This window comes from Arvicanthis niloticus, chromosome 1, assembly GCF_011762505.2.
Source record: "Arvicanthis niloticus isolate mArvNil1 chromosome 1, mArvNil1.pat.X, whole genome shotgun sequence".
Lineage (NCBI taxonomy): Eukaryota > Metazoa > Chordata > Mammalia > Rodentia > Muridae > Arvicanthis > Arvicanthis niloticus.
The window spans coordinates 40,728,174-40,741,633 of record NC_047658.1 but is presented as its reverse complement, the minus strand read 5'-3'; the positions used below and the strand labels follow the sequence as shown (position 1 = coordinate 40,741,633).

At 44.9% G+C, this 13,460-nt stretch overlaps 1 protein-coding gene across 4 annotated transcripts in view; it reads right to left on the bottom strand.

The window, feature by feature from the left end:
* Nucleotides 1-13,460, bottom strand: part of Fam169b (Protein FAM169B) — a 77,735-nt gene that overhangs the window by 23,485 nt on the left and 40,790 nt on the right. For 3 of the 4 annotated variants that reach the window (XM_076935740.1, XM_076935739.1, XM_076935733.1), the window contains exons 4-5: nt 10,028-10,113; nt 3,279-3,456 (exon numbers count right to left, since the gene is read on the bottom strand). In XM_076935740.1, coding sequence (XP_076791855.1) covers nt 3,279-3,456; nt 10,028-10,113 — 264 coding nt within the window. The remainder of the gene's footprint in view (nt 1-3,278; nt 3,457-10,027; nt 10,114-13,460) is intronic. The other variant, XM_076935747.1, reaches the window with a different exon arrangement.

Sequence of the window (13,460 nt, the reverse complement as noted above, 5' to 3'; positions counted from 1 at the left end):
AAACAAGCTGGCATAGCTGTTCTGGTAACTGATAAAACTAGACTTTCAGGATGAAGATTTAGCTAAGTTGGCATAATGCTTGCCCAGCACACACAAGGAACTGGGTTCACTGGAAAGTACTGCACTGCTCAGGCATGAGGTGTGTGTCTACAATCCCAGCATTAGGAGACAGGAGAACAAGAAGTTCAAGGTCACCCTCTGTTGAGAACCGCACTGCCCCACGATTGGGGACCACTGTGTCCTGTCTCGAGCTGCTGCTCCAGTCCGAAGGTCAGGGTCTAGCAAGAGAGAGAGTGGGGATGGAGGGGCAAGACACACGAAGAATGGAGACAAGACAGAGTGTGTGGTCAAGTCTCTTTTCTTGAAAAGAAATCCGGGGTATTTATATGCTTTGCCATGTGCCTTGTAGGCGTGTGGATACCACATGTGTCTTGCAGGTGTGGATATCACATGCCTTGCAGCTGGGGGCACTAAACAGCAAAACAAGATATGTGGGGAAAAACAAAATGTTTATCAGAGTGTGCTCAGCTGTTGTAGGCTGTTGAAAACTAAGTCTCATGTCAGGGTATATGGCCTGAGATGTCTGCAAAGATGATAGCCGCTTTCTGCTAGGAGTCAGCTCCCAACAACCCTCAGCTACATAGGGAGTTCAAGGGCATCCTGGACACATGAGACCATGTTTCCAAAAATTTGAATAGATTTCAAACCAAAGTTAGCCAGAAGAGATGAAGAGAATGCCATGCATAGCAATAAAAGGAACAATTCATCAAAGTTGTAATAATTGCAAACATATGCACTAAACATTAGAACCCCCAATTTCAACGTGCAAGTGCTAACAGACATAGAGATCAAACAAATTCCTGACACTATCAGTAACAGTAGGTGATTTCAACACCCTATGGTCATCTTCATAGAGGCCATCTAATTGAAAAGTCAACAAAGAAATCTTAAGAGTTAAACTACGGAATAGAGCAGATAAAGTCACCTGACAGCTACATAATATTCCATCCATACACAGCACATATTTGTCTTAGTCAATATTCTCATAAAACATTTTTTAAAACAGACATTCCAGCTACAATTCAAACCTCACCCGTACAAAAGGATCTAAATGATGTCTTGTATCTTACCAGAACACTGTGCAAAAAGAATAGAAATCAATACTAGGAAAAGAAGACAAAAAACATGGAGACAAAAACACTATGTCCTTAAATGACCAGCGGGTCACTTTAGAAATCAGAGAGGAAATTTTATAACACCCACTATCACAGTTTACCAGAACCTGTGGGATGCAGCTAAGAAAATCTTAAAAAAGAAAGTTTAGAGCTATGAGTCCTTGCCTATGGTAAACGACGACAAGAAAGGTTGCAATAAATAGCCAGATGACGCACCTCAACGTTCTAGAAAAACAGGAATAATCTAAACCCAAAGAGTGGTCAGCAATAACCATCCAGGCAGAAAGCAATGAAATGGTGTCAAAGAGAACACCAGCCACGTAACAATGATTTTCAAACTGTCCCATGAAATAGAAAAAGAAGTGAAGGGAGAGGGGAGAGATAATGGGTCAGCAGTTAAGACAGCACGGGCCAGGCATGGTGACGCACACCTTTAATCATGGCTCTGAGAAGACAGAGGCAGGCACATCTCTGTGAGTTCAAGGGGAACCTGATCTACAGAGTGACTTCCAGGACAGCCAGGACTGTTACACAGAAGAACCTTGTCTCAGAAAAAGAAAACATTTTTTGAGTGTTTGCCTACATAAATGTAAACGTACCACACATGCCTAGTGCCATGGAAGCCAGAAGAGGGCATTTAATCTGGAACTGGAGTTATGGATTTATGATCCAATCATAAATCTTTAAAAAAAAAATAAATAAATAAAAATAAAAAGGAAACAATCAAACTGGTCGTATAAAAGCTAGTAATACCGTAAGACACCCTAATTATGACCTGTCTCTGCCAGGAGACTCGGGACTAGATCAACAAGGCTATGCATTCAGACTGCACATGACTCTCTTACTACAGAGTTAAGCTTGGCTATTTAATTTTTTAAAATGTGAGGACAATATGCTTTAGAAAAGATGAATTATGAATGGTTCCTCTTCATCTTAATTATTCTCCAGGTTCATCAGTCCATCTGAAACTAATAAGCCAGGAAAATGACAACCTGAGAAGGTATAAAGACACACTGAGATCACAGGGCCAGTGACAGTCCAAGGGAAGCTACTGAAATAGCTATGTGCCAAAGCACCTAGAACTGACCTCAGCAGACATTTAACAAAGCATGAGACTCTGGTCATATTACAGAAAACAGAAGGGGAGACAGAAAGAGAAGAAGAGAGGACAGGACTTCATTCCATTCTGGACAAGTAGAACACACGCGCACATGCACGCGCGCACACACACAATGTGAACATAGTTCAAAACAAAAATCAGCTTCTTTATCCACCAAAAGCACTTACCTCCAAAAATAGCACATCCATTGGGGATTTTCTGGGAAATTTAATTGTTGCTAAAATTGATACTTTTCTTGCCAGTGAGCTTGCTCAGAGTGTTTCCAACCAAGCCTGATGATATGAGTTTGATCCACAGAATTTACATGGTAGGAGGAGAGAACAGACCCCCACGAGTTCTCCTCTGGCCCTCTGACCTTGCCCATTCCCCCTCCCACCTGCTAAATAAACACTTGTAATTTTGAAAGTAGTTTTTAAAATGAATAACTTTATAAGAAGTTAAATGGTGATAATGCTGGAACCAACTAGGCCAGATGTTGATAACTTCTATTAAACAAAAAAAAAAAAACTATTAAAGAATGCAGCTATCTAAAAGGACAGTCACCTGCAGCCCAATGGTTGAACGACTAACGCTCGCCAAGAGCCCTAGAAGGAAGTTGCTATTGTCTAACCTAACCTTGTTTTTGTGGCCAATTCCCTGTCTTGTCTTCTGAGGTAATGTCTGAAAGTCTTGGCATCGAGGGTGCTTCCTGAACACATGCCAACTATCAGCAATAGTATTTTTCCTGACAGCTAATTGTTAACATTAAGAAAAAAAACAAAAGCATTAAGCCTTCAGTCACGTCCATTGTTCACTCTTGTAGGGACACACTGTTCTTCCTGGGAACCCAGGAGAAGGCTTACAGAGATAAATTCCACTCCTTTGGCTGGGCTTCCTGAGCCAGAAGAGTCCACAGAGTGTAGTACTGAGGTGGGTCTGCAGAGACGGGCAGACATCCGGGATGCCCAACCCACCCTCCACCTCACAGGCCATGTGTCCCTCACCTTTCATCTTGATTGAGTAAAATCCAACTGCGGCTCCATCTTTCCACAGAATCTTAGCTTGCTCCTTTGCAGGGTGAGGTAAGAAAAACATGTTATCGCTGTCCAGCCTTCTCTCCAGTCTTCCGAAAACAATGGCGTTGAGAACAAAAAGAACAATCCTTTCCCCAAAGGACTGAACCTTAAAAGGAAAAAGAAAGAGGGGCCCCCAGGAAGTGAGACCAGTCAGGAAGGTGGCTCGAGGCAGGGCCAGGTAAGGCAGACTGCTTCCGAAAAAGATGAAGTCTCAATTACAAGGCAGTAAAGGGGTAACAGTGTCAGGGAAGACTCAGGTCCACAGACAAGGTCTGTTAGTCCACAGAGCATGACAGAGGGGGGTCTGCCGAGGGTGACAGAATAGGAAGTTGCCTCCAGGGCATCCAGGACAACCATTCCATGAGATAGTCTGTGTCCTGAAATAACCCAATCTGCCATTTAACACATGGGCATCCTTGTCCTGTCCATGGGTAGCAGAGGGTGAGGAAGCGGGATCAGTGCCACAGCAAAAGCCACGAATTTTCAAAACTTGTGACATATTTCAAGCGCACTCTAGAATCCCAACCCCAGAGCATTATGAGGACTCAAGGCCCCACCTTGAACAAATCTATATAATAAAATCCTCCTGTCCACCCATGACTTTCGTTGCAGAGTCATCCAAGAAAGGAAACCAACCTGTGGTCAAAGTTGGGCCCACCTAGTTAGAAGCTTTCTCTTGCACAAACCAAAATGACATCACGGTTCTGTCTATGATTCTTCTGAGTAAGTGGCCCAGGAAGGACAAATATGTAGCTGAAGTCAGGCCTCTCTTCTAGATTCACATGAGACGTGGCTACCTGGCCATGTCTGGCTACACAACCAGACCAGGACCTATTAATCTTACAAACAGCCCTCCAGGCAGCACAAATAACTGAGAAAATGCAACCCAGAGGATAAAAGCAGCCAGACATGAGGACTGTATCACAGTGCTGAACTTTCTTCCTACAACTGGGCTATGTGACAGCCAATGTGGTGCTGTGTGGGTGTGGGCGTGGACATGGGCATGTCCACATTACCTCCATATCCACGTCCCCGAGCTGTGACTTCCACCCACATGTTGTCACCTGACTCTCATCTGCTGGGGAAAGCCTGGCTTACAGGTGCAGAAACTGAAGCTGGAAAAGTTTAAGTGAGAACGTGGACTAATTTTACTGTCTCCTTCCAAAGATAACTTGAGACGGCTGGGCTAGGGCTATCTCAAGCTGCAGGCTGGGGTTAACAGGCCAGGGCTCCTCCATCTCAAACAGCACACCTACTCCAGCCCAGACAGCAGTTAAATCCTTCCTGCTTCCTCATCCACCAGACCTGAGGCTTTGGGAAAGGGACGATCCACTGAGAACAACAGTGCGTGATTTTACTGTCAATTTTACTTATTTACGTCGTATGTTCCTGTTTATGGAGGGAGTGTGTTTTATGTTAGTGTGGCTGTGTGGGTGTGTGCATGTGTATGTGTGAAAAATGTGTTGTGTATGTGTATATGTGAATGTGTATGTGTGTGTAAGAGAGAGAATGTATGTGTGAGTGAGTGTGTGTGTGTGTGTGTGTGTGTGTGCCAGAGGTCAACACTAGATATCACTCTTCAGGTGTTGTCCACTTTAATTTTTGAGACAGAGACTCTCACTGAAACTGGACCTCACCAAAGGCTGGCTGTCCTGTGAGCCCAGGGATCCATGTGTCCCCGACTCTCCAGCTCTGGGACCACATGTGCCACCGTGTCCCATTGTTTATGTGGGTTCCAGGTGTTGAACTCAGGTCCTCGCGCTGCATGACAAGCACTTTACCAAATAAACCACCTACCCTAGGTTTATGTTTAATACCAGACCCTAAAGTTACCGTCCTCCTCAACATCAGCACCATCATCTATAACTGTGGGAACTCAGCCTTCATGTCCTGGGAGATCTCAGTTATTCAGCCTTCTTTGAGGTTCAGTTCAGGGGATGAGAGACTTTGAGTGGGCTCTAAACCACTGTCTGTTATTATCATTGTGTGTGCACTCTCTCTCTCTCTTTCTCTGTCTTACACACACACACGCACACGCACACGCACATGCACCATGCACACACATGCACATTAGCCCATGATGTACATGTGTAGACACATGTGGAGGCCACAGGACAACTTTGAGGAGTCAGTGCTCTTCTTCCACCTTAACATGGATTTGGGGGAATCGAACTTAGGTCATCAGGCCCCCGTGGCAAGCACTTTTACTCACTGAGCCACCTTACTGGCCCACTTGTCTGCTTTTAAAATGACTAATAAGGCAGCTTACAAAGCCCTAACATCCAGCACCAAGTGTCCAGGGTCCACAAACTTCCTCGTTGGTCCAGAATGTTGAGATATGTCACCTTCATCTGGAGCCAGCTCTTAAAAGAAGACATGCAGATCTGACCAGTTCCCGATCTATCTCAGACAGTGGCAGCCAGATGAAGTTCAGCTTTAAGAACCAGCTGGTGTCAAGAGCTAATGGGTATCATCTGGGAGGCTGTATTTTTTTCAACTTATGAAACCAGAGGGAAAGTAGAGAGCAGACTACATGTGGCAGAGGGGAAACATCCAATCAAATGCTGGCAAGAGAAGAAGGCGGAAAAGGGAGTGTGCTTAATTTGTCCAATTCCATTACAGGAAGAAAAAAATGCGTGACATGTGATTTTGACTTAGAAGCATTTCCGAAAGCATAAAACTAATATCCATTTCTAAGCTCTCACTGGGACCACTAATTACATTAACAAAGAGAGCCTTAGAGATGCTTTTTCTAGTAATTTACGAAAAATAAGTAGCTGAGAAACAAAACCTATTAAAGACAAAGCAAAGACAAAGTCTTACCAACAATAGAAAGAAATATGGGGCGGGTGAAAGCATAGAACGTCACAGCACATTGTTAAATTCTTTCTATTCAGAACATAAACATCCGTACAGTGCTCGCTCAGAAACTCGGGTGGGCTCCTAATCGAAACTTGGAAGAGATGGGAAGTGAGAAAAGCAACCACTCTCATTCTGGAACAGTCTATCTCGAGTCTGCTCAGCACTCAGTAACAGCAGTCACCAAATGGCCACCATGGCCACCTGGGACAAAGGGACTGGAGCAATACATATCGTGTTCCTTTGCTGAGTCTCAAGGCAGCATTAGTTTTCAGGAAGAAAACCTTGCAGAACATCTATAACATCTACTGAGTCTACAGAATCTGGACGTAATCTTTTTAAACAGGCAGCTTACAGAATGGGAGAAGAGCCGTGCAAGTTTCTCAGTCACAAATATGTGACAAATCGCTAGCACCAAGAATATGTGGGAAACACAATTCAACAACAAAAATTCAAATATCCCAGTCTAAAAGTGGGATACAGTCACTCTGCCAAAGAGGGCATATGTCTTAGGGTTTGACTGCTGGGAACAGACACCATGACCAAGGCAACTCTTGTAAAAACAACATTTAGTTGGAGCTGGCTTACAGGTTCAGAGGTTCAGCCCGTTATCATCAAGGCAGGAACATGGCAGCATCTGGGCAGGCATGGTGAAGGAGGAGCTGAGAGTTCCATATTTTCATCTGAAGGCTGCTAGCAGAATCATCACTTCCAGGCAGCTAGGATGAGGATCTTAAAGCCCACACCCACAGAGACACACCCACTCTAACAAAGCCACACCTACTCCAATAGGGCCACACCTTCTAATAGTGCCACTCCCTGTGCCAAGCATATTCGAGCCATCACAACATACAAATGGCCTGTGAACATAAAAAAGGATGTTCAGTATCCTTAGTCATCAGGGACTGCACATCAACACATCTACAGAGTACCACTTCACACCTACGGGAAGGTGTATGAGCTCCTGGTCTGCTGCTGTGATGAAACACCATCATTACCTCAAACAACTTAAGGAAGATAAGGGCTATTGTGCCTTAAGGTTCCAGAAGGATATCATGGTGGGAAAGAGATGGCGACAGTCAGGGAAAGCAAGGCAGCAGGAGCAGGAAACTGGCTGGTCACAGTTTTACCCATACACAGGAAGCAGAAAGAGACAGAGACATAGAGAGAGGCAGAGACAGAGAGACAGAGAACAGGATGTGGGACAGGACTCTAAAACCACAAAGCCCTCCCCCGGTGATGTGCTTCCTTCCGCAAGGCTCCATTTCCTAAAGGTTCCATAACCCACACAGCGCAACTAACTGGGGACCAAGTATTCAAGTAGGAAGGAATATGGAGGACATTTCCCACTCAAAGCACCACAGATGGAGAATAGACGAAGCAGACAACAGTTCATATCGCTGAGGACATGGGGAGACTGAAGCCTGCTGGCACTGCCAGTGGGAAAGTCAGGTGGTACAGTAACTGCAGGGAATCCTGGCACTTCCTCAAAATATGGAATAGAGAGATAACCATGTGACTAGTAATTATGCTTCTAGGTTTGTACGCAAGAAAATTCAAAATGCATGTTCTCATAAAAAGTCATACAAAAAGGCTCGGGAAAGCTAAGAAGTGCATACCACTCAATATCCATCAACCAAAGAATGGATAGTAACACATAGTCCGTTCATAACGCTGGACTGTCACTCAGCCAAGAACAGAGTTAGAATGATGAAAATGTTATGCAGTGATTGATTGAAGACTATTAAACATCTCAGAATTGTACTTTTTTAGTGTAAATTTATGGTATGCAAATTACATGCCAATGAAACTTGCTTAAAAGACAGGGCTCAATTTAAATTTTTCAATCTGTGTGTGTTGGTTGGTGTGTTGGTATGGTGCATGTACTTGATCATGTGACCATGGACATCCATACAGAGGCCAGGGAAGTACTTTGACTATCTTACTCAGTCACTGTTGCTCTTACTACATTGGGACAGGCTCGCACTGAAGAAGAAGGTTGTCTCGACTGGCCATTCAGGGAACTCTAAGACTTCACCTGTCTCCACCCTACACAAATTGGGTATACACAGTCATACATGGTTTTTTACTTGGGTGCTGGACATTCCAGCTCAGGACCTTATGCTTGCAAAACCGGGTTCTTACTGAGCCATCAGCCCAGCCAGAAAGCATAAACAATGCTTTAATTGTGCAGTACAAGAAACAACACTCTAAAGTCATTCTCTAAACTGAAAGTGAACAAATATTGACATTTCATCCGGCACTTACCGAACGCCACGGAAAGGAGAAAGTAGTTTTCTAGACCACTGTGGAAAGACATGCTATTTCAAGATGGTAAAGAATATTTATCTCACCTATTTAAAATTAATCTAGCAGCTAGATGAACGGGGAGTTATGAGGCACACGTCAGATCTCCTGGCTAATTACTGCCTCCTTCCTTAGCCCCAACTCCAGCTGAAGTGCAGCTACTGTATTGCACTCTGAGAAGCCACATGACTCCACCCTCTCCATCCCAAGGCTCTCACTTTACAGCTCTACAAAGCCACAAGGCCTCACAGGCTCCAGGCCGGACATCAGAGGCACTGAAGTTTAAACCCAACTAAATCACTCACTGACTATGTAACTCAAACCTGTGTCTCCGTGAGCACAACAAAGAGTTTGAAGATTCTGAATTAGACCAGCCCTATGAAGAAGCTGGACCAACAAAAATACACTGGACAGAACCGGATCTGTTTCTAAATCTTCTATCAATAACCATGACCTGAATATACTCGACAGGAAAACTTCTCAATACAGCAGAGAAATAGGAGACAGACTAAAGCTTACACACTGAGGCACAGAAGGAACTTGAGCAGTACTGAGCGGTATTCGGGTATCTGGTGAACCATCACGTTTTCCTTGCTGGCAAGATGCTAGGATTAATAGTTGTACCCCCAAAAGATACTGAAATCCCCACCAGCACCTGTGAAAGGGAACTTTTTTAGAATTTTTTATAGGCAATTGGGCCATGATGGGGCATTCTTCCCAAATCCAATACAACTGATGTTCTTATCAAAAGTGGGACTCTCAACCTGGGCTGACAATGCTTCCAAAGAAGGCCACGTGGAGACACATAAGTAACACCATTTTGGGCCAAAGAACTGCTGGAGCAAGCAGAAGCAGGGATAGAGCAGGCAATGAATTCCCTCACCGCCCTCCTAAAGAAAAACTCCTTGACTTTGTACCTCCAGTCTTCAGAATCAAGAGACAAAGTTTTCTATGTAGGCATGTCAGACTTGGTGCCCCACAGAGCAGCCCGGGAAAAAGAGTAAACAGACAGAAACAACATAGACACAGAGGAACCCACTCTTTGAACAGTTGGGGATTAAAATGAAGCAGCTCCATCTTGGCAGTGGTGGCACACACCTTTAGTTACAGCATTCAAGAGATGGAGGCAGGTGGATCTCTGAGTTCCAGGCCAGCCTGGTGAAGTTTGCCTAGAGAGATGGCTCTGGCAGTTAAGTGCACTAGCTGCTTTTCCAGAGGACCAGGTTCAGTTCCCAGCACTCACATGGCAGCTCACGGCTGTCTGCAACTCCAGTTCCAGGGATCCAGGACTCTCACACAAATATACAAGCAGGTATAATACCAACACACATAAAAACAAATAATACATTTAAGAAAAAGAAAAAAGAAAACCTGTCTCCAAATAAACCTGTTCATTCAGCTTCCTGATAAACGAACTTGCTATCCAGCTTTAATTTATTAACATGGGCCCAAGTAAAGAGAGCCTGAAAACCTGTTTTGCAAAGATTCGCTTAAAAATCATATCCCCTCACCTTCATGAGCCCATCCCGTGTGGGATCAGAAGTTCTTAGGATGTCTTCAATGGACCACCAGGATTCCCTTAAGTAAACAGCCACAACTGAAGGGGAAAACCAAGAGAAAGATGTAAGTCACACAGCAAACTCCCTGGTGGCAAGGGTGGTGCATTCAACAGCATGGGCCAACAAGTTGCGTGCTTTGTGGAGGACCCGGGTTACATTTTTAATCATTTGGATTGCATTATGATGTTGTGGATAGAACCCAGGGCCCTGCACATGCTATACAAGTGCCTTACCACTAAGGTAATCTCCCAGCCTGGAGTAAGGTTTATGGAGTTCCATAAAAACACAAATTAGAAGAATCTCATGATAGGAAAAAGACAGGTATTTTACAGGTGGCCTGCCTGTGGCTCAGAAAACTAACTATCTCATTGGCACTAAATAAAACAAAATACAAACAAATGTTGAAGCTGTCAATGAGTTAAGAATCACATTATTTTTTTAGGTTTGGGGATATATCACAGTACTGAGCAGTATCGGTAGAATGCTTGCTCACCATACATGAAAAGCCCCGGGTTCAATCCCCACCACCACATATAAACTGGGTGTGTAGACTTCAGTAGTGAACATGATGCAATTTTGGCATTCGGGGCAAGGATGGGAAGGATGGGAGTGAGGGTACAGATGAGTAGACGCAGGAGAGTCAGAAGTGCAAGGGTACACTCAGCAATATAGCAAGTTCAAGGCCAGCCTGGGCTACATGAGAGATGATACAGCAGTTAAGAGCATAGGCTGTAGCCCAGGCTGGCCTCAAACTCATGATCCTCCTGCCTCTACCTCCTTCAGCAAATCCTACTGGCAGGGGTGGGGGCATATCCTCATAGAAGCAGGAGGAGGGGGGTAGGATAGGGAATTCCTGGGTGGGGTGGGGGGAATGGGGAAAGGGGATTACATCTGAAATGTAAATAAAATATACAATAAAAAAAAATTTAAAAGAGCACAGGCTGCTCTTCCAGAGGACCTGTGTTTAATTCTCAACACCTACATGGCATCTCACAACTGTCTGTAACACCAATTCCAGAGGATCTGGCGCTCTCACAGAGACACACATGGAGGCAAAACACCGATCAACACACATTGAAATAATAAAAACTAATAAAATAAAATGAAGAGACATATATTAAAGTCCAATCATTTGGCGTTGGAGAAATGACTTGGCAGTTAAGAGCAAAGCCACCGCTCTGGCCGAGGACCTAGACTCAGAATTTACAGTACCCACACACAGCCTGCAGCATCTACAAACCCATCTCTGGAGGCTCTGATACCTCTGCGGGCACAAGGCACACCTGTGCTACCCAGATACACATGCAGGGGAAAACACTCATGCATGTAATTTTTTAAATAATGTATCTTTAAAAAAAAAAAGTCCAATCATTTGCACAGCTCATAACTCCCTGTGCATCATAAGATTGAATGTTATCTATGGGCCCTAAGTGAAGAAAACTACTTCCTGTGTGTTGTGCAATGCTTGGCACCCGTCTCAGCCCTGCCTGCTTTCATGTGCATTTCCTCCAGCCCCATAATGAAGCTATTATCAGCCAGCATCATGTTGAGGACACTGCAGTGCTGAGAGGGAGGTGGCATGAAGACAACTGGCCAGAAGAGCCAGAGGGAGAGAGTCCAGCTCTGGACTTCAGGCCATAAATCCAGTTAACGGCATGATCCTCAGAATGGGGTGGACCGTGTAGAGCGGTGGAGCTTTCTCCTCCCAGCTCGCTGTTACTAACTGTGCCGCCACCCTGGTGATCTGCACAGCATCCTCAGAACCAGGTGTGGAGCTAGACACACATTCACCTTGCCCCGGATGCTTCACTAGGGTTGCCCAAACAACCCAGGTGTCTAGGAAGTTGCTAGGTAGACCAGGTTTGAAATACCCAGATAAGGTTGGCAGGCCGTGTGGGCTTCCTGCCTGCCATTCGATGAGTGGATTACTCCTCGTTCTTCTGCTCCCATCCCATTTATTCAGCCCCTTGCCTCAGATGACCAAGGTAGCCCCTCACTCGGGCCCACTCCAGTCTCACCAGTCCATCCCTACTAAGTGGTCCGGCCTTGAAAGGTGACTCCTACCCTGGCTTCTGCCTCTTTGTTCCCACCTTGAATACAAAAGTTCCTTTGCTTGCTTCCTGCTATCTTTTATGCCTTTTTTTAATAGATTTTTTTAAACTACTTCTTCAGCCAGGTACCTGATCCCAAGGGTTTGGGAAGCCACACGATTTTAAAATTTAAATTTAATTTTTTAAAATTGCGATATATTTAATAAGTTTAGTAAAAATTAAATTTAAATTTTTAAATGCGCCTTCCCTTTCAATCCTTTCTAAACGAAGATTTGGGGTACGACCGGAATCAAAAACCAAGTCATTTAATGTAAGGTTTGTGACTGTAAAACCCTGTGAGCCACTCAGGGTCAGCAACCTCCCCCTCCTTCCCTGTTCTAGATGAGACACGTTAGTGGAGATCTGTGAGGACCAGGCTATGAGGCACAAGCCAGACAGTCTCAGAACCTGCCCCTCCCCCTCCAAGGACCAACAGCCTCCCTTCTCCCTGCCTGTTAGTTTCACTGACAATGGTTCTAAAATTCATGCAGCAGGCTGGGAGGGAAGAGCCAATTAAATGCCTGAGGCTCACCTTCACTTAGTCAATGTGATTACTTTCCAAAATGGCAGCTACTAGAACTTGCAGGGGCTTTCGACAGCCACGGGGATTATTTCCCAGGGGGACAAGGTGAACCAGCAAAGCTGTTCGGCTTACTAAAAGACTGTGCCCCTGTAATACAAATGTTCCGATTCTCTAATACCGGTCCAAACAAACATGTTGACACGGCACCTTTCTGAGTTTCACGGTGCACAGCAGAGCCTTCATTAGTCATGTTGGCCATTACAGAATAGATTCAAATGGCCTCATGGTGTTTTTTCAAAACTCATCTTCGACGGCTAAGGATACACAACAATGAGTGTGAAGGGCAGTCAAATTTAGCAGTCTAAAATAAACCCGTCCTCAAACCAGAACGAGCCTGGAGGATGCGGCAGCTTTTGATCAATGGAGTGCCTGGAAATGCAGGCAGCGGAGCTGGCAGCAGAGCCGGTGCCAAGGCTGGCACAGCACAGCAAGGACATGTGACAGCACCAGGAGACTGACAGGTGCTACAGGGCCTTCACTGCGGAGACCCTGGATCTAGGCAGCGCTAAGGGGAACAAAATGCAAACACCTATGTTTCAAAAAAACAAAAGCTTCCCAGCAGATCTAACTATCACTCCCCACCCTACCCTTCCACCCCACCTTCTGTCCAGAGCTAAGAGGAGCCAGCAGGCCAGGTCATCATGAAAGGCATTGCCAAGACATTAGCACCAATTTAATTTTTCTCTCTCCAAGTGACAGGTGACAACGGAGC